The following is a 27802-nucleotide window of genomic DNA, read 5'->3' on the forward strand; positions in this document are numbered from 1 at the left end:
GTGAAGTTTTGATTTCTCCTCTCCTGTTGGGGTCAATAGTTCATGCTCTGAAAAGGTGAAGCGTGAAGGTCATAGTGGACTGAGCACTATCCAAAGTGTGCTTGAAACAGATCACCCCTAGGATCAGAATCAACTCCCAATTATGCTTTCTGAACCACTCTTAGGAAATATCTTGCTGTTTTCGATTAGAAGACCTTTAGAAACTGGCTGAGCTTCAGGGTTTATAGAGGCCAAGGTACACTTTGCTATTTGGAGGATGGATTCAAGCTGTTAGAAAATGATGTAAGTCTTCATTCAGATCCCAAACAGTGGGAAGATGGCTAGATATTATTTCCAATATAAAATGTAATCACATTTTTCAGGTGTGTTTTACCCATGAACTATTTTTTTTTTTTTTTTTTTTTTTGTAGAGACAGAGTCTCACTTTATTGCCCTCGGTAGAGTGCCATGGCCTCACACAGCTCACAGCAACCTCCAACTCCTGGGCTTAAGCGATGCTCTTGCCTCAGCCTCCCAAGTAGCTGGGACTACAGGCACCCGCCACAACGCCCAGCTATTTTTTGGTTGCAGTTTGGCCGGGGCCGGGTTTGAACCCACCACCCTCGGTATATGGGGCCGGCGCCTTACCGACTGAGCCACAGGCGCCGCCCCACCCATGAATTATTAAAAACTAATGTCAGCATAAAGGGCATCTGGCCAGACCCACTTAGTTCAAATAGTGGCGCTGAGTCAACTCAAATTCAAGATCAAGTTGTCTTAACATCTGCACTGCAGTGATAGTATTTGACTGTATGAGTTTATTACACCTAGAACAATGAATCTGTTCCTATTCCAGGCCTCAAGAGAGCAAGATAGAAACAGCTCTGTAACAAAAATGTTGATCCAGAGGATCTGTCCTTCACTCAGGCAGGCGCTGGGAAGAATGTAAGAATCTGGGGTCTATGACATGCAGAGAAAGTTGAATAAGCTTGGGAATAAAATAACCATGTTCGTGAAGAGGTAGCATGAGCTTCTAGGAAAGAATAGGAGCACTGAAGACAAAAAGGCCTCAGTTTGAATCTTGCCTGCACATTGATTATGTGGCCTGCAGGTTATTATTTACCTCTCAATTCATTCCTCTGTGACATAAAATCATGAAAATAATAAAAATCACCAGGCGTGGTGGTTCACACCTGTAATCCTAGCACTCTGGGAGCCTGAAGCAGGTGGAGCCTGAGCTCAGGAGTTCAGAGACCAACCAGAGCAAGAGTGAGACCTCATCTCTACTAAAAATAGAAAAATTAGCTGTGTGTTATGGCAGGCACCTGTAGTCCCAGCTACTCAGGAGGCTGAGGCAGGAGGATCTCTTGAGCCCAGGAGTTTAAGGTTGCTTTGAGCTGTGATGTCACAGCACTCTACTCAGGGTGACAGAGTGAGACTCTGTCGAAAGGAAGGAAGGAAGGAAGGAAGGAAGGAAAGAAAGAAAGGAAAGGAAAGGAAAGGAAAGGAAAGGAAAGGAAAGGAAAGGAAAGGAAAGGAAAGGAAAGGAAAGGAAAGGAAAGGAAAGGAAAGGAAAGGAAAGGAAAGGAAAGGAAAGGAGGAAGGAAGGAAGAAAGAAAGGAAGGAAAGAAAGGGAGGGAGGGAGGGAAGGAAGGAAGAAAATAAAAACTCACCTGAAAGGACTTTTATAAGACTTAAATGACATTACACTATGAAAATACTTGCCATAGTCCCTTAATTACACATGTTTTACTAATTCCCACCAACCTTCTCTTTCCACTCTCATTTTCTCTTTGAAGGCCCATTAGTTTCACTAGCTTTTCTAAGAACACTAAACAATGCCACCAAGGTCTCAACTAGGAGGGGGGGTTTATTTTTTCATCCTTAGAGGGTGTTTTTTTCTTTTGGGCTCATTGGATCACAAAGCAGACCCATGAGTATAACAACACAGACAATACTGGTCTCTCAGGGTAACAATACACTCCACAGGAAAATCTGGTTTCAAAGTTCTACTGAACTGGAAAAGTAGAGTCAAGCCTTTTCTTGAATGTTGCTGGAATCTGTGACCAAATCACTCATTCCAAAAATAATGTAGTCTAAGCTCAACAGAACAAGCCAAAGGAGGGCTTGATACAGCTCTACCTAAATCCAGAATTTTAATTAAAATCAATTTCTTTTTGGGAGTGAGAAACCTGATTGCAGAAAAACCTGGTTCTCTGCCACACTATGCCATCAAATCTATTTTAGCCTAAAATTTTGCAATATCATGTGGACCTACTATCTTCACATTTCTTCTGGGTGATCTATCTAGGCAGCTAACGTTTCTCCAATGGTTACATCAAGATATACCTCCGGTTCGGGTAGAAAAAATCAGCAGGTGATTCCTTCCTTCCTTCCTTCCTTCCTTTCTCTTTCTTTTTCTTTCCTTTCTTTCTCTTTCTTTTTGAGATAGATTCTCTCTCTCTAGTTCTGGATAAAATACAGTGAAGTCATCCTCACTCACAGCAACCTCAAATTCCCTGGCTCAAGCAATCCTCCTGCTTCAACCGCCCGAGCAGCTGAAACTACAGGTGCCCACCACCACAACTGGCTAATTTTATTTGTTATAGAGACAGGTTCTCACTCTTGCTCATGCTGGTCTCAAATTCCTGACCTCAAGCAATGCACCAAAGTGCTAGGATTATAGGCATGAACCACTGTGCCAGTTACCAAGTGATTCTTGACCTCACAGCCTGAGAAGACCCTTCATATATTTCCCATCACAACTCTACTGCCTTAGAGCAGGCTCCTGTTATCTTTTCCCCTTGGTTATTTCAATAACATCCTAGTGGCCTCCACCTGCCTTCTATCTAATTCTGCTTCAAGCTCTCCTCAATTCAGCCACCCTAGTGATCTTTCTAAAATATACACTGATGAATTTATTCCTCTGCTTACAACTATCCAACTGGTTTCTGAGGATCAAGGTCAGAGTCCTTAGTGGGACACTCAAGCTATCGAGTCTTCTGGTAAGTTCCTTGAGTACATTCAGTTCTTAGACCCACAGATCTCTACCCACAACTGTGAATGGTGCTCAGTAACCCATCTTAAAGTGGTAAACCAAGTCCAGAAAATGTGAAGTAACTCTGTCCAAAGTATCTGGGCCTGAAAAACACAGCACATTTTATGAAATCCTTAAGGAAAATTGAGATTCCCATTCATTGAGGCCTGGAGCATGGAGCTGGAAGCATGTGGACGCTCCACATACCCATTAGATGTAGGATGCCGTCCAATGCATTGAGTGTGTCTTGGATGGTGACTCCAGCGTTCTTGGCTCTTGTATCAACTCTCTGGGCTTCAGTAATCACCTGAGGAAAAACAAACACCAATAAACTTTGAGAAAAGGTATTTCCTATATTGGGATATATAGAATAAATATATCTATTCTACACAAAGGGATCTCCTGTGGAAAGTAACAGGGACTCACCATCTGCACTGTGTCCATGTCCCTGTCAAACTCCAGCTCCTTCCTTGCCAGCTCTCCTTCCACTTCCCTCATCTCACTCTTCAGAGTGGCCAGTCCTTTTTCCATGGCCAAGGCTCCATCTGCTGTCACATTGGCTTCCAAGTTCAGACTCTCTATCTCCTGGGAGAAGAAAAGAAGCCAGGGACGGAAGGAGAGAGAGAGGTGAGGCACAAAAACATCCCAAAGACAACTGTGGGAAAAATACAGCTGCAGTCAGGCCCTGCTGGGGTAAATTAGATAAACAAGAAAGTCAGACTCAGGGGCACACCCTTCCCCAAGCTGTACCTCAAACAAGCTAATTTGGAATATGACTCTAGGGACTAGGAGTGTCAGCCATGAGACACCATTTCCCTCCCAGTTCAATGCTCACTACATGTTGAATACAACTGGGAAAACCCAGAGGACCAAACGCAAACACAATTCTCTGTCATGTTTCCTTGCTGGGATGGTGTTTTAAATGACTTTACTAGGATCCCTGAGACAGTGAGTTTGGAATGCAGGGAATGAGTGGGCTACAGCATTACATTTTTGTTTTTTTAAAGACAGAGCTTATCAATATCTTTATCAATAAGCTATTATTAAGCATCAAAATGCAGGTATTACTAGAAGCTGAATAAAGACAGACACATGAAATTGGTCTCTACCCTCAAGGTACTTAAAATTAGACATTATTTTTTTTGCAAGTTGCCAAGTGTTCTAAAAGTGAGGCCAAACAGTCCAGATTCCAAGAGTCCTGGGCTTTCTAAGAGTTGCATAAGCTTTCTAAAAGTTGCACTTAATTAAAAGCTAAGATACTCTCTTCCTGCTGAGATGCAGCCTTCTTTTGTAGCATTTAACATCTGGGTTGTAAGTGCAGCTTGTCAGTCATCCCCATTGCACTGAATGCTCTTTAATGAGAGAGACTAGGTCTTTCTTATCGCTGTATCTCCAGCACCAAGCATGTTGCTAGCACATCATGGAAAGAAAGAGAAAAATGAACAAGTAGAACTTAGACATAGGACATAGACTGGAACAATGGATCTAGAACTCCAGAATCTCATAATCTAGAATCAAAACATTGATGATTGTTGTTACAGATTGAACTGTATCCCCTGAAAGGTGGGGATCTTGTTGAAGTCCTAAAAATATGACCTTACTTAGACATAGGGTTGCCACAGATGTAATGAGCTATGATGAGGTCACACTGCAGCAGGGTGGGCCCTTGATCCAATATGATTGGTGCACTTATAAAAGATAGAGACATGCAGGGAGCATCACACCATGTGGCAACATAGGTGGAGACTAGAGTGACGCAGCTGCAAACCAAGGAAAGCCAGGGATTAATGACCACACCAGAAACTAGGAAGAGGCAAGGAAGGATCCAACCCAGTCTCGAAAGGACCATAGCCCTGCTGACACCTTGCTATTGGAATTCCAGCCTATAGAACTGTGAGAAAATTAATTTCTGTTTCATAGGTCACCCAGTTTGTGGCACTTTGTTACAGCAGGCCTGGGAATATAACACAATAGTCTATAAAAAATAATCTCAGATGGTTATTCTCATGGCGTTGTCCACAAGGGAGGTAAAAATGGTGGCTTTGGCACTCGGTCAGCTATAGCCTGTGAGTCAATCTAACGGAAAGGGAAGCCCTGTGGCTCAGAGGCTGATGTGGGCCACAGTGGGACTCTAAGCCATCAGGGTCAAAATGAGCCCAGTGCTCTCCTTCCTTCCACACCAACTTGGACCTCGATTTCTCCTTACTTGCTCAATCTCGCTGGAGATCTCCAGAGCCTCTCTGGCTGCCTTCTCTGCTCGCTGGGCATCTGCAGCAGCACTGCCCAGGGCTGTTTCTGCTTGCTGGGTCTTGTCACTGGCATCTGCAACCTTTTGGCTGATATATGAGAGTCTCTTCATGGCTTCTTCAGCTTCTGCTTTTCTATCTTCAACCTGCAGGTCAAACTCTGAAATGAAGAAAAGAAAAAATGTGCCATGAATATAAAAGTAAATGTACAAATGAGTGAGAGGGCCTGATGTTTTAAAGAAAAATCCCTGAAAGAATGTAATTACTGACTGGGGACGGGGCTGTGGGAAGTCACGGCTGGAATTACTCTTTCTTAGCTAAGAGAGAGCATTTTAAAAGAGTCACCGAGGGACCGTAACCAGCTTTTTGCTTAGAGGAACTGACAATCAGCCTGCCTGAATGCCCAGTTTTGAAGAGCCTTAAGCCCTAAGGCTGCCTTCTAGAGTTGGCCTTTGGGTAGAATAGGTAGAGAGGTTCTTTCCGTACAGAAAAATCCCAAGAAAAGTTTCTCTTTTGTTCTTTAGTGAAGAAATCTGAAATTTCACACAAATGTCTATAAGGCATAAACCCAAATCTCCTGGAATCTAGACACAGTGACAAAGGTTGTTCTGTCATCACCACAAAGCAATTGTATCAGTTCCATATTGGAACCAACCAGGGTACAAAAGAAAAGGAATACTATACAGAAATCTCTGACAGACCTTAGAGATCACTCACTTATACCTTTTCCATTTAAAGAGGAAGACGTTAGGGTCTGGGAAGGCTACATGACTTGCCCATGGTCACACAGCTAGCTCAGCCTGGTCAGATGGCCCAGCAGAGACCAGAACTCAGGCCTGTTGACAGCTAATTTAATTCTTTTTACATTAATGATATTTTTTCTTTAGAAAGATACTTACTAAACATTTATTAATACTCCAATGTATAATACCTACCACTTAGATACATGGGGATTCAAGATAAATTAATCATGGTTCAGGTCATTTAAAATACTTAAGTGACCTGACCCATGAGATACTAACCTCTGAGGTTCTTCAGGATGCTCTCGACTTCATAAAAGGTGGCGTTGCCCATACTTAGGGCTTCTTGGGCTCTGCTTTTAGCAAGATTGGCCCGGGAAAGCAGCTGATCTGATTTCTGTAAATAGGTAGAAGAACAAGATTAAAAGAAGGATATTCCTGCTAGCAAAATCACTCTGATACATTTCTCTTTGTGGCGATTCACCGCAAAGTCTGTGAGTACTGCAGACAACCCCTCTACAATCTGGGAAAGAACTTTATAAGTTAACAACATGTCCTGTACAGAAAACAGTCTCAAACTCTAGTCCACCATCAGTATAAGAATAGTTTTGCAATAGTTTAAACTCTAGATACTTACTGAAGCTAAGCTCATAGACAGAGTTAGACCAAAATTTGATGTTGGAGGCTAGGTCTAATTCAAGGACCTATTCCTAGGATTGATTAGTGGGTATATCTGAGCTAATCACATCAAGATCTCTGCATCTCGGTTACTTCCTCTTACAAGCAAAGAGCTTCTGACATTCAGAGAGCTTTCGATGGTTCCTGCCATATTCATTCACATGATAGGTATTTAAAACATATTTGTTGAGTAAATAAATTAACAAAAAATACCTGTCTCCCATTCTTTCCATTCTGTAAGAGCTGTTGGGTTTCTTCTGCCCAGTTTCCCAGACTGCTTTGCATGCGCTTGAACTCATCCATTTGCCTGGTCACCAAGCTTGAGACAGAATCAGCTTTTTGTTTAATCCTCTTTGCTTCTACCTATGAGCCCAAAGAAATGAGCGAGTATGACTTTTTGCTCACCAGTTATCACACCAACCTTCTTAGGACCTGGCATTACTGTTTAAAAACAGCAATCGCCTTAAGAAGCCAAGAAAATAGTCACTAACTATCCAGGCCCAAAGCCTAATACCAATGAGGCAGTATAACCAATGAAAATTAGGCAACAGGTCACCCAAGTGTCAAACAGGCTTTGTCTCTGTTCTTTTGTTATTCGATTTTACATGTTAGTTTATATATTCACAATAACATGAGTGTTTTTGCTGTAGGTAATAATTTAATAAGTTTGGAATGGTTAAGGGAATTGATGACAGAAACAATACAAAACTTTTAAGAACAAAAGTCTTCTCAGTGGTTACACCTAGAGATGTACTAAGGGTTGACCCAAGTGCAAATGTAACACTTTATAATAATCTTCCATGGTTTTCAAAAGTCCCCTAACCTAGGGAAGAGATATAAAACTTTTATCCACTAGTAGCCTAAGGATGGGTCAACACCTTTCCAGAAACTAAGATTGGGGTTTAAGAATAAGGAAATGGATAACGAGAGGCCAAATACTCTTCCTACACTATAGCAAGAAAGGCTAACATGAAGAAAAAGTGGAATGGTTGAACAAATTATGGAACCTGCAGAGAAGAAAGCATTTATAGCCTTTCTCTTTTTTTTGAGATAGAGCCTCAAGCTGTCACCCTGGGTAGAATGGCATGGCATCACAGCTCAGAGCAATCTTCAACTCCTGGGTTCAAGCGATTCTCCTGCCTTTGCCTCCCAAGTAGCTGGGACTACAGGCGCCCGCCACGATGCCTGCCTATTTTTTGGTTGCAGCCATCATTGTTGTTTGGCGGGTCCAGGATGGATTCAAACCCGCCAGTCCAGGTGTATGTGGCTGGCGCCTTAGCCGCTTGAGCCACAGGCACTGAGCCTATGCCCTTCTTTTGTATGTCAAGCTTACAGGCCAGATCCTGTCACCTGAAAGGACTGGTCACTGACTCCCTGAAGCTGAGACACCGAATCCAAGAGACGGAGACTATGTTGATAAGACCTGTCGGCTTCAATGTCGGTTTGAGTGGCCTCCCTTGATAGCTGCTGGGCCAGAGACTTGGTTTTCTCCAACCTGTGGGGTGGAGGGGGGGGGAATAGGCCTTTGAAAGTTCACACTTTTAATGAAAGCAATAATTCATCCTGTTGTTTTTAAAATATGCAGTTGGAATATTTGGAATAAACCAAAGAAAGTAATATGTCAGAGATGTGTCCCCCCACAATCTAAATATCAACCTTTCAGTTTATACAGGTTGGGTCACGAAGATACAACCCAAGTTTCCCAATCTTGATAACAGAAACCTATTATATCTACCATGCCATCAGATTTGTTTACTCATACCTTTCAAATACCATGAAGGGAATCATATTTGCAAGTGCTTGCAATGTCTCAATCACAACATAAACTTTACAAGATTAACCACATTTTTCTTCTTCCAGTCTTAAAGATAGCTGTCCTCCCTACCCCCAAATACCCTAGCCTTAATATTTTTTAAAGAAACACGGTGACCCTTAAGTATGGTTTGCACTAAACCCTGGAGGATCCAGGTCCATGTGAGGACCTGTGGAAACATACTTTCCCACAAGCCCTTGCACCACAGTGCTGTCCAAGCTGCCGCTTCCGCCTCCTTCACTCAGAGCTTTGCGTGCCAGGGATAGTGCTTGTTGGGAATACTCCTCAGTTTCCCTTGCCAGTTGGTCCATGTTACTGGCTGACTCAACATGGCTGAAAGGATTAAAAACAAAGAATTAGAGTTTTCATAGCAAAGGGGTTCCTTTGGGCTGTTCAATTAGGGGCAAAGTAAAGGACTTGGTTTGGCTTAGAAAAACCAAACAGAAGTGACCCAGGTTGGGTGGAATTAGAGGAACTATCAAAAAGCAGAAGGTATTTGGGAGAATTGGCCTCATGACATAGACCTTGTGATTGTTACCACTTATCGCGTAATCAGTGGAAGCCCAGAGAGGGCTATTTTCTGCAGCAAGCAACTCCTATGTCTTATTTTCTCCCAAATTCCACCCCCTACTCACTTTCACAACTCTAAACTGGGCCCACCACTAGGGGGACAAAAGCATGTCAATAAAAGTTCCCCTGATGCTTTTGTCCTTAAAAAGGGGGAAATGGTAGGGGGAGGGAGGCGAGGAGGCAGCTCATACTGCAAAAACACAAGCCTGCTCACTTCTGCTGACCGAATTCCACTTGGGATTAACAGAGCCTGCCACCCTGCTGAGCGCTCCTTCTATGACCAAGTCTCTTAAAATACAACAGGATTCATAGAGGCAAAGATGAAGGGAGCTGCCTGTTATCACTGGGGCCCTGCAGAGCCAGTTTCCAGGAGGAAGTCCCCCCTCTGCAGACTTAGGCCCCACAGGCTGACAAACAACTTGTTGCTACTTGTTCCCAAGCTTGGTGTGGAAGCTTGGGAGTCCCTGAAAGCTGCAGAGCATTCTTTTCCAAGAGCTGATTCATTTCACGTGAGCCAAGGAATCCCATCTGACCTACACCAAAGCCATATTATGAATCATAGGAAAATTGGGAAAGAAACACCCCTACCCCAAGTCCTGCAAAAGGACCCCACCCAATAGCCACCTACATATACTAAAAGCCAACTGGTTGAAAATTGGCTTCAAGGTGGGGGATGGCTGCAAAGGAGCCCGGAGAGAAGGAATATAGTGCTTGGGTTCTGAGTACCCTACAGTCTTATTCAGGATTAGCCTTGCAAAGACAGCCTGAAGCAGGGGTGCTCTCTAATGCTGCTCACCTGTCTGCCAATCTTGTGGCCTCCTGAGCCAGACTTTTAAAGCCATTTGGCCCCACGTAGTGCTCTAAGGGAGGAATGTTCTGTGGAAAAAGGATACTTGGTTAAGCCATGGAGCCTAAGTAGATACAGCCCTGGTCCTGTCAGAATCACTTATTAGCCACACAGGGTTCCATACCCTGACGCTTATACAAAAAGTCTCTATTCACTATGATTATTCCATTAATGAAAAACGTATGTAGAGACAAAGAACAAAGTAGAAACCCAAGTTCAAAAAAGGTCTTTACATAGGTATAGACAGATTTAACACACTAACTGCCACATGAGTTGTATTTAACTCATGCTAGTTTTGTGTTCAAGGTCTTGTGAAGCATATATAACTCCCATGTCTCTTGACCTTGGGAGCTGAATTGTATGCAGGTAACTCACACTGCCATGCTGTAGCGTACCTGTTATGTGGTAGGTGGCCCCCGGGCAAAAGCCTATAGTTGGTTTGTGAAAATCTTACTTGTTGATGTTCTTATTGTTACAATTAATAATGACAATTTAATTCTAAAAAAGTGGATTAAGTAAATACAAGTCTAAAAATTTCATTTTTCAATTTATGTTTACCCTTACACTTAAGCCTGATGAGTTAAGAAAAACACTTTATCCTTATGGGCGATTTTTCAAGTTCTTACATTATTTTTTACATTACTAATTTTCAATTTTATATTATGTTTTTAATTGACGTATGTTTCAGGATCGTTTTGTTTTCAAAGTTTTTTTGGTTTTGGGGGGGCTTTTTTGAGACAGAGTCTCACTATGTCACCCTCAAGGGCTGAGGGCCGAAGGCTGTGGGCCATGGTGTCACAGCTTACAGCAACCTCAAACTCCTGGCTTAAGCGATTCTCTTGCTTCAGCCTCCCAAGTAGCTGGGACTACAGGTGCCCACCACAATGCCTGGCTATTTTTTTTGTTGCAGTTGTCATTGTTGTTTATCAGGCCTGGGCTGGGTTCAAACCCACCAGTGTGAGTGTATGTGGCCAGCACCCTATCCACTGAGCTACGGGCGCCTCCCTGTTTTTAAAGTTTTTATTTTATTTTTGTAATAAAACACCATGACCCCAAGGAAAACAAAGTTTTTCCAGAGTGGCAATGTGTTAAAAATATATACATGTACACATTTTTATATGTATTTAAAGTCCAGTAGAATGTATAGCAAGTTTTAATAGGTTTTAGTAATAATGGGATTATAGGGAATTTTTATTTTCTACAATAAATATTTTTTTCTTTTTTTTTTTGAGACAGAGCCTCAAGCTGTCACCCTGGATAGAGTGCCATGGCATCACAGCTCATAGCAACCTCCAACTCCTGGGCTCAAGCAATTCTCCTGCCTCCGCCTCCCAAGTAGCTGGGACTACAGGCACCTGCCAAACGCCCAGCTATTTTTTGGTTGCAGCCGTCATTGTTGTTTGGTGGGCCTGGGCTGGATTCGAACCTGCCAGCTCAGACGGGTATGTTGCTGGTGCCTTAGTCATTTGAGCCACAGGCGCCAAGCCAATATTTTTGTAATAAGGGAAAAACCAATACATATTTTTCTTTTTTTTTTTTTGTAGAGACAGAGTCTCACTTTATGGCCCTCGGTAGAGTGCCGTGGCCTCACACAGCTCACAGCAACCTCCAACTCCTGGGCTTAAGCGATTCTCTTGCCTCAGCCTCCCGAGTAGCTGGGACTACAGGCACCCGCCACAACGCCCGGCTATTTTTTGGTTGCAGTTTGGCCGGGGCCGGGTTTGAACCCGCCACCCTCAGTATATGGGGCCGGCGCCTTACCGACTGAGCCACAGGCACCGCCCTATATATATATTTTTTTTTAATATTTATTTTTTTTTTTGTGGTTTTTGGCTGGGGCTGGGTTTGAACCCGCCACCTCCGGCATATGGGACTGGCGCCCTACTCCTTGAGCCACAGGCGCCGCCCCGCCCTATATTTTTCTTAATGTGAGTTCCTCATTGTAGTATCTGATTATCTCCCAATTTCCTTCATTCATCTCCCACCACTTATATTACTGTCACAACAATCTTCTTAATTCAGAAATAGAAGCATGTTCAATCAAATCTCTCCTTCCTACCACACTACAAACTTTATTGTTAAGAAAATCATACTGGCAACAATTCTTTTTAAGTTTTAAAACCGTGTCTTTATTGGGCTCCTTCCTTCCTTTCCTTCCCATTCATTCATTCATTCATTTCTTTATCCGTCCATTCATTCGTGCAGTAGACATTTACCACAACCACCCACGTACTGTGCTGTGGGCTGAGAATGCAAATATGAACAAAAGTAAATCCTGCCTGTGCCAGTTAACAAGCTAGGAGATTGGCAGAAAGAAGGAAGGATAGGCAGGGCCAAGGTAAGGATGTGGTTAGAAATAAATGAACTAGGGGGAAAAAGGTAATGCAGTACAATGGGCAGCTGCAGGAGGCCAAAGACAGGGTAGTATGACCGTTACAAGGAAGAGAAGTCCAACTACCCATCCGGTAGCCCAGAGGCAGCAAGTGAGCCAGCGAGATGTACAGGTGGGTCTCCCACACAGCAGGATTCTCAGTAGCCAAGCCAGCAAAACCCACCGTGTCTCGCAGGGTAGCTTCACTTTCCGCCATGCTCAGTCGCATCTGAGTAATGAGCCTGCTAGTGTCCTGAACTCGGTTCTGATACTGACTTCCCAGGGCCCGAACTCTTTCCACTGTCATCTTGAGGTCGTCCAGGCGGTTCTGGAAGCTGTTCTCCCGGCTCCTCACCTTGGCCAACTGGAGACTGAGGGCTCTACTAGCACCTAAACACAAAGAAGGAAAAGATGGATGAGCACCTTCTGGGTTAGGATACGAGAGTTATTAAACATAGTGGAGGATGACTGGCTAATGGCAAAGTTACAAAAACCCAATAGATACACGTGTGCAACCAGTATTTTATCTCCATCAGTCAGGCCCCAGGGGAATGTCACAAATAGTTCTTCTACCTCTACCAGGGCTAGTTGGAGACACCTGCTGAACTAATGTCCACAGAAGACTCCGTGACCTAGTGTAGGACTATGAATTCTCTCCTGTCTAAAGAGGGAAGTTGGTATCATCACCTTCTGAAATCTGGGCTTCTCTCAGAATGTCCCGGAGGGCCTGCTCGGCCTGCTGCATCCTGCCTTCCAGCTCTGTATTGGGTACTGCTCCGCCACCACTCTGCGCCTTTGAAATCAGGGCCTCCAGGCTCTGAAGCTGCTGCATGAACTGATCCATCTGAAACCACAAAAGTGGATCATACAGAGGATGGAAACAGTGGTCCAATACTAGGCAAGCAAGGGATAAAATCTAAAAGTCCAGAAATGTTCGGCATGTCATGATGGTTAACAGTTTAGGCTTTAGAGCTTAGATTCCTTGAGCTTGAATCCTGGCCCAACTACTCACTGTCGGTGTGACTTTGGGCAAGCCACTGTCTTTATCTATAAAATGGGAATAATAAAAAATAATAATAATACTTCCTAGAGTTATTACTGGGACCACAAGAGTTACTATTTGTAAAGTGCTTAAAACAGTACCCGGCACAAAGAAAGTGCTATAAAAGGCTTATTAAATAGATACATTCTGGGTGGTGCCTGTGGCTCAAGGAGTAGGGCGCAGGTCCCATATGCCGGAGGTGGCGGGTTCAAACCTAGCCCTGGCCAAAAACCAAAAAAAAAAAAAAAAAAAAAAATAGATACATTCTAAAGAACATTTGTTCTACATTTGGAATTCTGTTTGGGCCTTATTCTCCACCACTCCTCATTCCAGAAAAATAATAATTAATAATTAACAACAGTATCGAGTTTATTTCTCTCTGGAATTCAAATGAGAAGTTTCTGGAAGCCATTCCTGTTTGGAAAGCCGTGATACCTCCTGGAGTACTCACACCTTTTATGTTTACGTTTTTCTTCATTTGGGGGGTGGGGTCTAACTGGAAAGTGGCACATTGCAGTGGAGAACATGAAGCTCAGAGTCAGAGGACATGTGTGGGATTCCTGGTTCCACCTAGCCATGCCACTTTGTAAAACTGCAAGCATTTTTGAGACTTTGACCATTGAAAACTGAAGTCAGAATACTTGTTCTTTCAACTTGACTAAGTTATCATGAGTGTCCAAATGAGACAATATCTGGAAAAGGAGTTTTGAAAATGACATATATGAAAACCTAAAGCTGGAGTATTATTATACAGAACTTTTAAAAATAAAGTAATTTTTAAAGAAAGAAAGAACCTCTCACAGAGGTTCTGGATCTGTGACAGAACTACCAAGTGGATGCTTGAGGATTTGCTTCTGTGGGCACAGGGGACAGAAGGGCGAAGCACGCACACCTGAATCTTCACTTGATTATAACAAGCTGGACAGTTGCTTAATGCCTCGTGCTCACAGTTAAGGCCACCAAATCCTGGCTTGCAGACACAGCTGCCATCACTTCGACACTCTACAGCCTCTGAGCCCATTGGGTTGCAGTTGCAAGCTGGAGATAAGAGACAAATGGAGCATTTACATCAAATTAATCCCAGAAACTGGAGGCATAGTGAAAATACAAGGAAGATGAAATCTCTAATGTCAGAGATTAGAGAGTCTCTCTGATCTCAGAGAATTCTTCTTTGCCCTTATTAATGCATTTTGTGTTGGAGTCATCTCTTGGCTATGTGCATCTTCAAACACATTCCTAATACAGACAGGTCTTAGGAACCATCTGGCAGGTTTGTTTGGTGCATGTGGATACAGGGAGATTACAACAGTCTGACCTTTCTGGCAGCCCTCATTTTCTTCCTCCCATTAAACTGAAAGCCTATTAGATGTTCCATCGGCACTCTGGCTTTGCTCTTGAGGTGAATGACATTTCTTCCAGACCCATTATACACCTGATGTAGACATTTCCCTCTATTTTATAGATGAGGAATATGAGCTCAGCAGAGTTGAGTAATTTGCCCAAGGTCACACGGCAAGTAAATGGCAGGCTTCAGTGAGAGCTCAGAAAGAACCAATGTTCTCTTCCTTCTGGTCTGCTGCCTTGGTGTGGGAAACACAGTAGGAAAGCAGCATCTTTACTCATTCGATCAAATTGGTTGAGCACCTACTATATGCTAGGTTCTGTTTTAGGAGATAAGGCTATAACAGTGGGTGAGGCACTGCTCTGATGATTGCAGTGGTTCTCTGGGTGACAGAGATTCTCTGAGTTGTTCTATCTTCAATGCTTATAAAACACCAGTCACATATCTAAGTATACTTCCATTATTTGCATACACATTTGTATGCCTTCCTTTTCAGCATACAAGTTCTTTTGGAGCCAGGATGACTTATTCATTATTATAACCTCAATGTCTAGGTCCACACTGGGTAGATGGTAGGTTCTTGATAAAAGATAGTTGAATGAAGAAATGTGTGATCTAAAAGCCAGTGAAATGTCTATTAATAACTCAGAATTATAGCTACAAGGATAGTTAGAATATGTAGCTAGAATTATAGAGTTTACAGTGTGCTTCCTCGTATCTACCACTTTGAGTTAAATATTATTCATTCATACAAGGAAACAGGCTCAGAAGGATTAATTGGCATCATCAGCATAATAATTGGTATGTTACAAAACTGGACTTGAACTCAGTACTGCTGAGGGAGCTTCTCCTCTCATGGGGTGATTTCCAGTATATCACAGCTACCCCGGAGGTTGGGGTCAGGGCTGGTCTGGCCCATAAATCCCTGAGGGATTGTGCCCCTAGGGAGAAACCTCAGCTTGCACAGAGATCCTCGGGCATTTCCAGGCAGAGACTGGTATGAATGAGAGGCTGTGGGCTCCCTGCAGACCAGGAGTCCCCCAATCTGGGCTTCTTATAATAAGCAAGCTTCTGAGTTCTGGGCACCAGGGTTGGCTTGGGACTCAGGGGTGAGTCTGTGCTGCAGACCAGCTCTTCTAGAATATAACACGTGCTATGGTTGGAAGGAACAGCTGGGCAAGAGGAGCGGTCTGCACATTCGTGCTTTGATCTGAATCTGCCCTCAGGAATGCTCCCCAATAGCTGCTGCTTTGAAGCCATCTCCTTAGGAAAACTTTCAACTGTTACCTTTTAGCATATCTATCATGCTGGCTTCCTGAGAGGGTCTCTTGAACTACTTTGCAGTCCATTCCCCTCCCCACTGCAGTTTGTTCAGGCTTAGCCTTGAGTCATTTATTACTTTCCTATGACAGCTTTTGCAGCCACTTCCCTGCCAGCCTGCCTGGGGATTGGGCATATCTCCTCTTTCACTTTGGAATGTAAACCTGACCTTTTCTCCACTTCTCCCTCCCAGCTTTAACCCAGCTCTGACTACCATAGCCCTATTACAAGGGAAACTGGCCCTCGACAGGTAAGAAGTCCAGGCCACTCACGGCCAGTTTGGTCAGAAAGGCGAAGCAGCATCATGATATTAAGTGCCATCTCCCCTCACTGACATGTGTACATGCTAGTGAGCTCACATGTACACATCTACACACACACACAAAGAGACACCTCTCCGGGGTTGCAGTCCCACCTCGGCACTTGTCTGCTGGGTTGGGAGCCAGCGGGTCCCCAAAGTAGCCTGCTTTGCACTGGTCGCAGTAGACGCCGGCTGTGTTGTGGATGCACTTTAGACACCTGCCGGTCAGCCGGTCACAGTTCCCTGAGGCACTGGGGTCCACATTGTTGTTGCACTGACAGGGCAGACAGGGCCTCACTGGGCCACGTTCTCCAAAGGGGTCCCCAAAGTAGCCATCAGCACAGAGCTCACAGCGGGCACCTGGGAAGGAAGAAATGGCCAAGCCCAAGTGGGCATTCCTTGGCAGCAACCAGCTGCGGAGCATTTTCAACTGGTGTGCGTGAGAGACTCTTCAGTGTGCCGCAAAAATGCTTAAAGATCATTAATTCAATTCGTTTTGAAAGTATATTCTTTTTTCACTCTTTTTTAAAAATCAACATACTCTAAGTGTGCTGTGGACGTTTAATTATAGGTTCAAGTGTGCCGGGAGATTAAAAAAAGGCTGAAGATCGCAGTTCTAGAAGAGCCAGGGAAATGCGCTTGCCCTGGGAGGCCAGAACAACACCCTCAGGAGCAGGTGCACGTGAAGGACTGGTTCTCTCACTCCGGGGGCACCTCGGATTTTAGAACTGAGCGGCACCACTAGGAGGCTTAACTAGCTAGTTGGGGGCAAAGCTAGCAGCTCCACAGAAGGGGTGAGATACCACCAACGCGGCTGCTGAAGAATTACTTCTTCTTTTAGACTGGCCAGCAGAAGACAGGACATTTCAGAGGTCCCTAAGTTTTCCCTCTTTACCTTGGTTCATTAAAAAAAACAAAACCAACTTAAACCATGTATCTCATCTGAAAACATTACCTCCTAGTTACAAGCCTCCCCAAACTGCCTTGGATGTTTCCTCCATAACTGTACACTGCCCTGCACGTCACCTCTTGGGCACTATCTGATCTTTCAGACATCAATTTTAGAATGAGTACATTTAGATTAACCCTAAGTAATCATAATTTCCTAGAAATTCTTTGGAATGATGCTATTTACATGAATTCGTGACATAGGACGGGAAGAAGCAGGTGGCAGAGCAGGCCCAGGGTCTTACCGGTGACCCCGGGGGGGCAGTTATTGCACACCACCTCGTCCGTCTCGGGCATCACCGAGCAGCTGAATCCATTGTGACAGGGGCAGGGCTTGCAGCTGCGAGGGTCGTGCGGATCGTTGTAGAAACCAATGGGGCAGTCGGCACACTCAATGTCAGGATTCTCATCCCCCGAGTAACAATCTCCTGGGAGGCAGAAGATGGAGGGGAAGAGAAGTGAGCAAGGTCAGACAATACATTTCCTTCAATAAGGATGATGCTGGGGTCAGATGGTAGAAAGTCAAAGCCTTCTTTGCTGAAGTTTTCCCCTGAAGCATCTGAGCACTGGCATTTACCCCTGCTCTAGTTCCAAATTCAGATTTGGCTAAGACTCTGAATCTCACCCTCACTCTCCCATGCTGAGTAGACAAACACTTCCTTTACTGTCTATAACTTAACATGGTCCCCCCTGCTCCCAGGCCCAGCACCCCTTAGAACACTACTTGCCTTTGATCTCCCCACACAATTCTTGCAATTTGACACCAACTCCCCAACCCAGCACTGAACCATGACAGTCATTTCCTGTAACCCAGCACCTTTCTCACAACCTTGTGGCATTTCCATAATGAAAAGGATTGAGCGTAATAAGGCGCCACGACCGTCTTCACTGACTCCAGCTCTACTCTCCTAATCCTCTCCCCTCTCTGAAGTGAGTTCAGGCATGGTCTTTCTTACACAGCTCTATGTCTTCCACAGAAGACCCAGCCACCTAGTCCAGGTACTGTCCCACTCTCACTCACCAGTGTCCGGGTCACAGGCCCCACCCCCTTGGCAGTTGCATGGAATACAGGTGCCAAAAGGCCCCAGTCTTGCAGAATCTCTTTTGTAGCCAAAAGCACAATCCTGGCAGAACTGTCCCTTGTACCCAGCAGGACACACACAGTGCTCAACCCAGGGTGCTGGGGCTCCAGAGACAGGACGGGCTGAGATCAGGGTCACATTGTCAATGTACCCAGTACCTGCAAGAAAGGCCAGGTTAGAAGAGTAGCAAGTGGTAAGGTCTAATGATCTAAAGTCGGATCTGTCGGAATTTTTTTTCTCTTAACTCCCTATCAGAGAAAGGCAGTGTTCACACATCAAGCCACAAGCAACCGATCATCCTCACTGAGCGCATGGGCTCTAGAGTCAGAAAACTCAAGGCCTAAATTCTGCCTCCACCCTCACGAGCTGTGTGAACCAGGCAAGTCACCCAGACTGTGTTTTCTCAAGTATACAAGACAACCAACAGTGGCATCTATCCCCCATCACGGTTGTGAAAATTAAATGAGACAATGCATATATTATAATGTATCTGGCATGTAGTAAGGATTCAACAAATTGTTAGTAAACACCTTTGCTACTTCCCATTTCATTTGTGCATCAGTGACATGGAAATGGCGCATGTTAGCCATGCTTCCTTTTTACATGAGTGCTGAAAAGTTTAAGGAACTCTTGTTAAATAACTCAAATTGGTGCTCAGCACGATGGCTCACTCCTGTCATCCTACCACTCTGGGAGGCTGAGGCAGGCAGATTGCTTGAGCTCAGAGGTTCCAGACCAGCCTGAAAAAGAGCAAGTCCTCATCTCCATTTAAAATAGAAGAACCGAGGCAAGAGGATCGCTGGAGCCCAAGAGTTTGAGGTTGCTGTGAGCTCTGATGACGCCTCGACACTCTACCCAGGGCAACAGAGTGAGACTCTGTCCCCAGAAAGAAAAGAAAAGACAAAAACTCCAATTGAGATTAGGAGGACCCAACAGAAGAGGTTCAAAGAAGGGAATTAACACAATATATAATGTTAAATATAGTAGCATCAAGTATAAACCCCAAAGGAAAAGCTAAAGAACAAATAGAACTGGGCCTTGATGCTATTTCCTAGCTAAGGAAATGTGTCCATTTGTTGTGGAGTGTCTTTCTCAAATGATCAGCTTTAATCTAATTTCATATACTCTTTTAGCGAGGTAGCATCATTCATTCTTCATTGGTGCTGACCTCTTTTTAGAGAAACATTCTTTTTTCAAAAACTTCTTCTAGACTGTAAAAATTTAGACTCAATCAGAGACTCTAAGTCAAAACCATCAAGTAGTTTTCTACTTGTTTGGAGACTGTCACCACCTTGAAGAGCTAAAATAAGTTAAACTAAAACTGAAGAAGAGGGCGGCGCCTGTGGCTCAAGGAGTAGGGCGCCGGTCCCATATGCCGGAGGTGGCGAGTTCAAACCCAGCCCTGGCCAAAAAAAAAAAAACTGAAGAAGAGCGAAATCCATCCACTTACTGTATTCTCCATACGTAGCTCGGATTTGGAGGGCTGTGAGGTTCCGCAGTAACCTCCGATACTCAAAATAGCTCAGCTGGGGGCTCCAATTACTGCTTGGATGTTCATTTAACCTGCATAATTTAAAACCAAAAGCTCTAAAAATCTGACTCTTATCACATCCCTACCCGATACAAACTATGTCCAAGAATGCGGGAATAGTTAAGCCCCTTCATAGTCCTACTTAGAGGGGGATACAGGACTGGTAACCAGTCCAGTGAGCATGAACTTGGAGCTTCCTCTCTCCCCCACAGGAAGTAATGACAGGCGTCCCTGTGTGGAAAGTCTAGATCCAGGGGCCATGTCACCAGAAGCTTGGTCTCAAGTCAAAGCTAGAAAGATACCACTTTCTAGTCTTGACCATGCAAAATCATGATATTAGATATTAGATGATATTAGAAACACCTGTGAGTTCCAGAAGTTCTGCCCCTCAAGAGCTACCACTCATTTTTGGTTTGGGTTTTTTAAACAAGTTATTTGTTATCTAAGCCCACTTCACTTACTTTTTTCAAAAATCAGTTTCCACTTTTTGCATCGTCAGCATCCGATCCTTCCTAATCTGGCATCACAGTGCCTCACTGCATCATGCCATCAGCCTCTGTGCCACTCTTTTACATTTTGTTTTGTTTTTTACTGACCATCTCTTCCAGAAACAACCCTACCCCTTTCCTTTCACTCACTGATTCATTAAACAAAAGCTGACTGTGCACTAGGTTTAGGCTAGAATCTGTGTCAGGCTGGAAGACACAGAGACAGGCCGGGGAGGAAGGTGGGCAGAGAAATGGTCAGAATCAATGCAGTGAGCGCTGTAACAAATGCACGCGGAGATGCGTAGAAACATGTGAGGTGGCTGTCACTTTACCTGGGATTCTGAGAAGGCTAATACAGAAGAAGAAGATGTAAGCTGAGCCTCAAAGAGTAAGTTCACCAAGCAAGGGCATTGTGCATCGTGAATAAGGAGAAAAAGCAGCACTGGGCACACCTTGTGTGAGTGCTAGGGTCTTCTTTTCTCTATTCTCGTTACCTCTGCTCTGGTGAGGCCCGCAAGCACCCTCACTTGAGCCACAGTGAAAGTGCTCTGATGGTCTAGTTAAAGATCCTACCCGCACTTTCCTCTACACCAGTGATTCAAGCAGTGTGCCATAAGAGGATCTTGAAAGTGCTGCAAAAATTTTTAAAGACCATTAATTCAATTATTTTTGAAAGAAGTTCAAAGCACAGTAAGTGCATTCTTTTTCTTACTTTTTTTTATCAACATAATTTAAGTGTGCTGCGGAAGTCTAACTATAGGTTCAAGTGTGCTGTGAGATAAAAAAGATTGAAAAACCCTGCTCTACACAGTTCCTGTATTTGCGCCCAGCCTTCACACTGGCCACGGCACTTCTCAGCTTACCACTCTCAGGGGCTTCCCATCGCTTTCCTGGCATGGACAAGATCTAAGCACCTTGACATGACATAAAAGACTCTGAGGATGAGTCCTTTTCCAAACCCTTCAAACAAATCTACCCTTCTCCCCTGTACAAGGGGTGCCAAAAAAAGATATGCACATTTTAAGTGATGTTATCTATTACTTTTTGTAATTGAATTGGATTGCTCAAAAGACGAGGTTAATCAGATGAATGTTAGCATCACCCTGCAGCAGGTATGAATAAGATAACTTTTTCTCTTAAAATGTGTATGCGTTTTGGGGGCACTCTTTGTATATGCTATGTTCCAGCCATAACTATTGCTTAACAGTTCCTGTCTATATTATCTCTCTCCATACCCCACCCCATATTCACATGTGAAGCTTGTCTTTCTCTGACTTGTCCCCCTGCAAAAGCCCCCTGTGCTTTTTCAGTCTCAGCCCCTATGATGTCTCCTCTGTGAAACTTTCCCTGACTCCTCCAGGCAGAATGAGGTTCTTCCTAAAACCCCCTCAACATGCCCTACCACTAAATTATCCCGATGTATTGTTTGATTTTTGACATGTTATATAATCCTACTAGATTACAATTTCTTGGAGGGTAAAGACCACGTTCCATCTTCATTTCCCAGCCTCTAAGGCAGTCCTGAGCACTTAGTAGGTACAGTGCCCTTCCCTGACCTGCCTGAATGCACCCGGTTCAGAACGCCATGGATCCCCCTCCCCCACAGGCTTCCCAGGACCTTGTTCCCGGCTCCTTCTCTGCCCTCCCTGCTCCCTGCATTCCTCTCTCACACTTCATGCTCCACTCATGCTCAACCACTCGGGATTTCCTAAATGCATAAAACTTTCTCAAGCATGGTATGTCCTAGGCCTCATTAACCTTTCCCTCCCTTTCTCTCTTTAGAACGCTGCCCTTCACATTTGTCATGTCTTCCTGGGAAGCTCTCCCTGGTCAGTCCAGTGGGAGTCAGTTAGAACGCCTGTGTCCACCTTGTCTGTCTTAATCATCAGCTTATTTTTCTTTCCCATGGGCTTGTCAGCTGCTTGAGGGAAGGATCATGTCCTGTCTCAGCACAGAGCGCCCTGCCTGGTGCTCAGAAAAGCTTGCTAAACAAATGAATGATGACTGAATGAAAGATCAAAGGAATTGGACTTTAGTCTTGGTTTGCTCTATTTGCCCTGCTTGTGAACTCTCTTTGTACCTGAATGTGTAAGTCTTGGTGATCCCACAAGGCAGCGTCTTGCCAAGTGGCATCAAGGGAGCTGTGATCCGTAGCCCAGCGCCTTCCAGGATCACATCGTGGGCAGATGGGTGTCTGCCTCCTCTGTCCACACGGTAGTCAAAAGACAGGCTTTGCCCATAGCTCACCTGTTGATTCCCACGAAATTTGGCTGTGAAACAGAGTTTTAAAAGATTGAGATCAGTTGTGAAACGGGAGAGGTAAACACACATGCAAGCTGGCCTTAACGTCATCGATTTCTGTCGGAGTCCTATGTTACCCTACCCAAACCATCCTGCAGAACAGTCAGAACCTGGCACTGAACACGGTTATGCCACTTTTGGCATAGCCACCAGTTACTAAAATGCTAAAAGGGCCTCATTATAGGACAATCCCATCTATTACACGAATGATAGCATGGCCCTTAGGACAGATTAATAGGTAAAGACCACAGCAACAGTACCACGTGGTCTAAGATTCTTTATTGTTTAGAGAATACTTTCACAAACATTACCACATTTGATGATAATAATTCTTGGAGTTAGGCATTACTATTCCCATTTAATAGAGAAAACTGAATTTCAGAGAGGTTAAGAGAACAGCTTGCTCAGGATGGGAACTGGGATCCGAGTTCTAGCTAGAGCTTTTCCACTCAGGCACATACCTCTCACGGATATATATATATATATATTTTTTTTTAAATTAAATCATAGCTGTATTAATGCGATAATGGGTCACCATGATGGATATATTTTTAACTTACAAGTGTTTGTAGCTTTAAGAAATGCCTTATTGCCTTTCCATTTGCTTCTCAACAGACCCACAGATTTGACCACAGTCCTTGATTTGGTAGCAAATCCAGAAACGTCCCATTTGATTAAAGCGGGCATCTCAGCCAGGGTCTGACCTCCGGGACACCCCATTCTGCTTGACTGGGCCACGTCCTAGTGATGTTACCAAACTGGGCTTCATCTCCACTGCTTTCTGGGGATACTACTGCCTTGAACACTAAGTGACGTGGTTTCCACATTTTCTAACTTCATTTTTCTATCTTAGCTTCCTATAGTCTTATAAATTGGCCTCTATAGGAACAATTATCCCTCACATACCAGGAGCCACAAAATAGACAGGGTCGGATCGTCGGGCTGAGCTGAACACATCCTGATGGCGCTGTGACCACTGGAGCTTCGCTGGAGACCCATTTCTTTGGACAGCCTTCCAGCCATCAGCATCTGGACACAAATAAAACCAGCGTGCACTCGAGACAAACCCTCACTGTCTAGTGGTTAAACAAGGCAAGACTTGCCTGCCATAAAGTCCTGGTCATAAGTGGTAGCAGGTGGGGGGTTCTCAGCACTTCCACATCTGCATTCAGTCCTCAAAGTTCCCCGTGTGCCCCTCTACCGGGATCTCAACTTCACCCACTTCCACCCCCCACCCTCCAGCTGCTTGGACTGCGCTCCCATGTGAGTTGGACTCATGGTAAGAGAGCAGATTTTCATCTGTCTGTAATTTGGATCCTTATGTATTGACATAAACAGGGTCTGGCTTGATGAGGTGAGAGGGTTCCGTATATTTTAAGAGAAACTCAGAGCTGAAATAATGTCAATTCCCAATATCTCTATAGTGCTCTGTAGCTCGGTAACTAATTTCATATAAAATAACTCATTTAATGTACACGAAAGCAGCATTATTAGTGAATGAGAATGCCAAGAATGCTCCCCTCAAATCCCCAATCCAAACAAATACTTCTTTTGGGCTTTGAAAACAATGGGGATGGGCAGTGCAGGGAGATAAAAGTCTATTCTCCTTTTATTCTTTTAAGTTATTCATATGCTAATCTGAGAAACCGTACAACTATAATTTTTTAAAGACATCAGGTGTGCCCATTGCCTGGCAAAACAGTGCACGTTAAACACAAGAAGGACATTGATAAAGATGATGCAGGAATCCATCCTGTGGTTGGGGAGGTGGCTGGCTGTAAGCACAAACCCCTGTGCATTTAAAACCAAAAGCCTAGGAGATGGAAGGGTGTACCTCGCTGGAAGGTGGAGCTGATCTTATGGATGCTGTAGTCTGCAGAGCTGTGGCAGCTGGCTGAATGCCCGTAGCAGAAACACTGGGTGCAGCCCTCAGGGTTTCCCCTATCCAGATGATAGTAACCTGGGCGACACCTGCAGCAGCATTTTGGAATCAGGATAATGTTACAGGTTACTTTTTATTCCATATAGAGAGTATGATGATGGAGTCAGCCTAGTTCTACCTTCTCTCCCACTTGGCCCTACTAACTCCCAGAGAGGGGATGTACCATGTCTCATATACCACCTCCACTCCCAGACCATGTGAGGGACAGTTTCCCAAGCGAGAGAGCATGCGGGGGCATTCACTCTCTCCCCCCATGGTAGAACAAAGTCACCTTGGTCTTGGAGGTCTGACCCCATCCTTGGGGAGGAATTAAGTGCAGGTCAGTTGGGCAGGCAGGGAGGGGTGGAGCAGGCATATGCCAGCTGCCCTGTCCTAAAGCATGTGTTTAATAGGGACAAAAGAGTGTGCAGCAGGGACCAGGAGATGCAGTTATACCGACCCCTTCACAAGACCACTAGGTATTGATCCCCATCTCTGTCGCTGTACCCTGGCTCTATCTCATGCAGGAAAAAGGTGGGAAAACATTTGACAAAGACTAAGGATGCGAGAGACACTCTCCAAAAGGCAAGTGTAGGCTTGCATTCCAGCCTCCTCCCAGTGGCTCCCCTGAGGACCACAGCTGCCAGCAAGTCTTAGATGTTGGGGGTCACAGAGAAGAGGGCAGGAAAAGCTGGGGAGGACTCGTATTGCCTCTGTCAAGTTAACTGCATCCTTTCCTGTGAAATGATGATAGTTTAAATCATCACTTATTTACCACTCACATTGTGCCACACGCCTTATGTATACTTTCCCACATGAGCCTCCCTACCATCCTCTGTGATAGGAATTATTATTTGCGATTTTCTTAGATGAGACCAAGGACAAAGAGGTTTAGAAACTTGTCCAAGGACATAGAGAGTTGGGTTAGCAGCTCAGGCGAGATTCAAACTCTTTAGCATCTGCCTCCAAATCATGTCGTCTGGATCATATGTTGGTGGAGGCATGTCCATTACATAATGTCACAGAAAAGCAGGTTAGCTACAACGAGTAGACGCTTCAGAGAACAGTTGTAAATAAGCAAGCATTGTTGTTGTTTTTTTCTCCAAGAGCAAGGGTTAAAAAAATTATTATGGGCTCAGCGCCCATAGCACAGTGGTTATGACAGCAGTCACATATACCGAGGGTAGCGGGTGTGAACCCAGCCCAGGCCAGCTAAACAACAATGACAACTGCAACAAAAAATAGCTGGGTGTTGTGGCAGGCACCTGCAGTCCCAGCTAGTTGGAAGGCTGAGGCAAGAGAATCGCTTAAGCCCAAGAGTTTGAGGTTGCTGTGAGCTGTGACGCCACAGCATTCTACCGACTCTGTCTCAAAAAAAAAAAGTTATTATGGTTTCTATGGAAAGGAAATCTGTAGATTAAAAGAGATCAAAAAAACAAGGAAGGAAGGGAGGGACCAGAGGGAGGAGAGGGAATAGAAAGGAAGGGGAAGGAAGGGAATCGTGCAAAACTAAATGGTACTATTTAGGAATATAGCAAGGTAATAAATTATAAAGAAAAGCAAGAAAGTAATTACCATAAAAGTCAGAATAGTGCTCACTTCTGGGGAGAAAGGAAGGTGGTGTCACCAGGAGGGCACATTTTTAGTAGAGGTCTGTTTCTTATAGATAACATTTGTTTCGTGTGGCTTTCGATTTCTGTGTTAAATTTTGAAATTAGAAAGGCTTTCAGCAAGTGACTCCTCTTTTAAAACTGAAACTATTTTTCCCTGCCCTCACCTCAGCAGCAAGGAAGCCCTGAAAACACTAGCTAGGAATGTAGTTGGCATTTCCTCGCCCAGGTAGAAGTGACTGGCAGGGTGCCAAAGAACTGCTTTCTTACTTTTACGGCAATGAGGAAAAAGTCTTTACCTCCCAGGCCAGCCTCAGAGCCCCTGCTCACAGCAGTCTCAGGGAGGGGAGCATTTTAAGTCTGAGCAGTTTGTCCTTAACAAAGGCCCTGCCCCAGCAGCTGAGGCTGGATGGCCCCTCACTGCTCCACCTGGCTCAGTGTGCTGCCGCCCAAATTCTCTCACGCTGTTGCCAGTTCCTGGTGCCACCAGCCCATCCCCGGGGCAGTCCCTTTTCCGAACACGATGGTTATACATTGCCATGTGTTGGGACATTCCCTCTTGCAAGGATTTTCCCAACATGTTTAATTAGGCCAGGCCTTTCCCGGGACCAGCCCACGTCATGTGATCTCATTATCACACACCACCTTGTACGGGGCACCTGGAGTCCAGAGCCAACCGGTGAGGGAGCTCTCTGGGGCCTTGTGCCTCTGCCCAAGCACAAACAAAAGAAAGGGCACAGAGCAGAGTATACAGTTCAGTGAGATTTGAGAGTTCAGTTGTATTTGTTTTTAAAGCCTAGTTTCTGAGGACAGAGAAGGAAAAAAGATATATTCTTTAAGCTTCCCTTTCCATAATGGCACTCAGAGGGCTGATTTTCTAGCTAGTTGCCAAGGCACTCTCTGCAGTCTATAGGGTTCACACAGACCTATCACAGCGTTCTCCAGTGACAGCTGCCTTGCAGACACAACGGCCCGAGTCACAGGGCCCCGCGATGCCAGCTGGATCACAGTCACACTTGGAGTCTCTGAGAAAGAAGAAAAAGAAAATTAGGGACACGTTTCCAAATGCTTCACAACTATGCACATAAGGGCCATCTGCTCACAAGCAAACGTCACTATGCTGGGCAAGTTCTTCTTCCATGAGACTTCTAGCAATCGTGTCCATGTGGCTCTCACAGCCTTACAGACTCGGTTGTCCGTGCCAAGTGCTGCCCAGAGCGTGGGTGGCTGGCAGCAGCCCCACCATGAACTGTATGCTATGAACCCCTCATGTGACCAAGCTGCTCACTAAACTGCTTACTTTACTTTGGTTGACTATTTGATTCCCTGACATTTTAAAACATTTTATCATTTGTTTCTCTACTTAATTTAATGATGTCTGCTTTTACCCTGATTGATTCCATTTACCTGCTATTTTAGTCCGTTCAATTCTTTGTTTAGGTAATACCTATACTGAGATAGAATTCATTTCAGCTGGGTGCAGTGGCTCACACCTTCCATCCCAGCACTCTGGGAAGCTGAGGTGAGAGGATCACTTGAGCCCAGGAGTTCAAGACCAGCTTGAGCAAGAGTGAGACTCCATCTTTACTAAAAATACAAAAATCAGCTGGGTGTTGTGATGAGCACCTGTACTCG

General features: G+C 44.5%; 1 protein-coding gene across 1 annotated transcript in view; it reads right to left on the bottom strand.

The window, feature by feature from the left end:
• LAMC2 (laminin subunit gamma 2) overlaps positions 1–27802 on the bottom strand; it is a 71150-nt gene that overhangs the window by 8875 nt on the left and 34473 nt on the right. The window contains exons 4-22 of the mRNA XM_053607078.1: positions 27094–27192; positions 24471–24607; positions 23543–23665; positions 22416–22605; positions 19767–19879; positions 18256–18474; positions 17480–17662; positions 16401–16646; positions 14216–14361; positions 12969–13125; positions 12466–12671; positions 9860–9939; positions 8677–8826; positions 8031–8175; positions 6894–7043; positions 6285–6399; positions 5223–5422; positions 3443–3601; positions 3224–3323 (exon numbers count right to left, since the gene is read on the bottom strand). Coding sequence (XP_053463053.1) covers positions 3224–3323; positions 3443–3601; positions 5223–5422; positions 6285–6399; positions 6894–7043; positions 8031–8175; positions 8677–8826; positions 9860–9939; positions 12466–12671; positions 12969–13125; positions 14216–14361; positions 16401–16646; positions 17480–17662; positions 18256–18474; positions 19767–19879; positions 22416–22605; positions 23543–23665; positions 24471–24607; positions 27094–27192 — 2918 coding nt within the window. The remainder of the gene's footprint in view (positions 1–3223; positions 3324–3442; positions 3602–5222; positions 5423–6284; positions 6400–6893; positions 7044–8030; positions 8176–8676; positions 8827–9859; positions 9940–12465; positions 12672–12968; positions 13126–14215; positions 14362–16400; positions 16647–17479; positions 17663–18255; positions 18475–19766; positions 19880–22415; positions 22606–23542; positions 23666–24470; positions 24608–27093; positions 27193–27802) is intronic.

The sequence above is a fragment of the Nycticebus coucang genome, chromosome 10 (assembly GCF_027406575.1).
Source record: "Nycticebus coucang isolate mNycCou1 chromosome 10, mNycCou1.pri, whole genome shotgun sequence".
Lineage (NCBI taxonomy): Eukaryota > Metazoa > Chordata > Mammalia > Primates > Lorisidae > Nycticebus > Nycticebus coucang.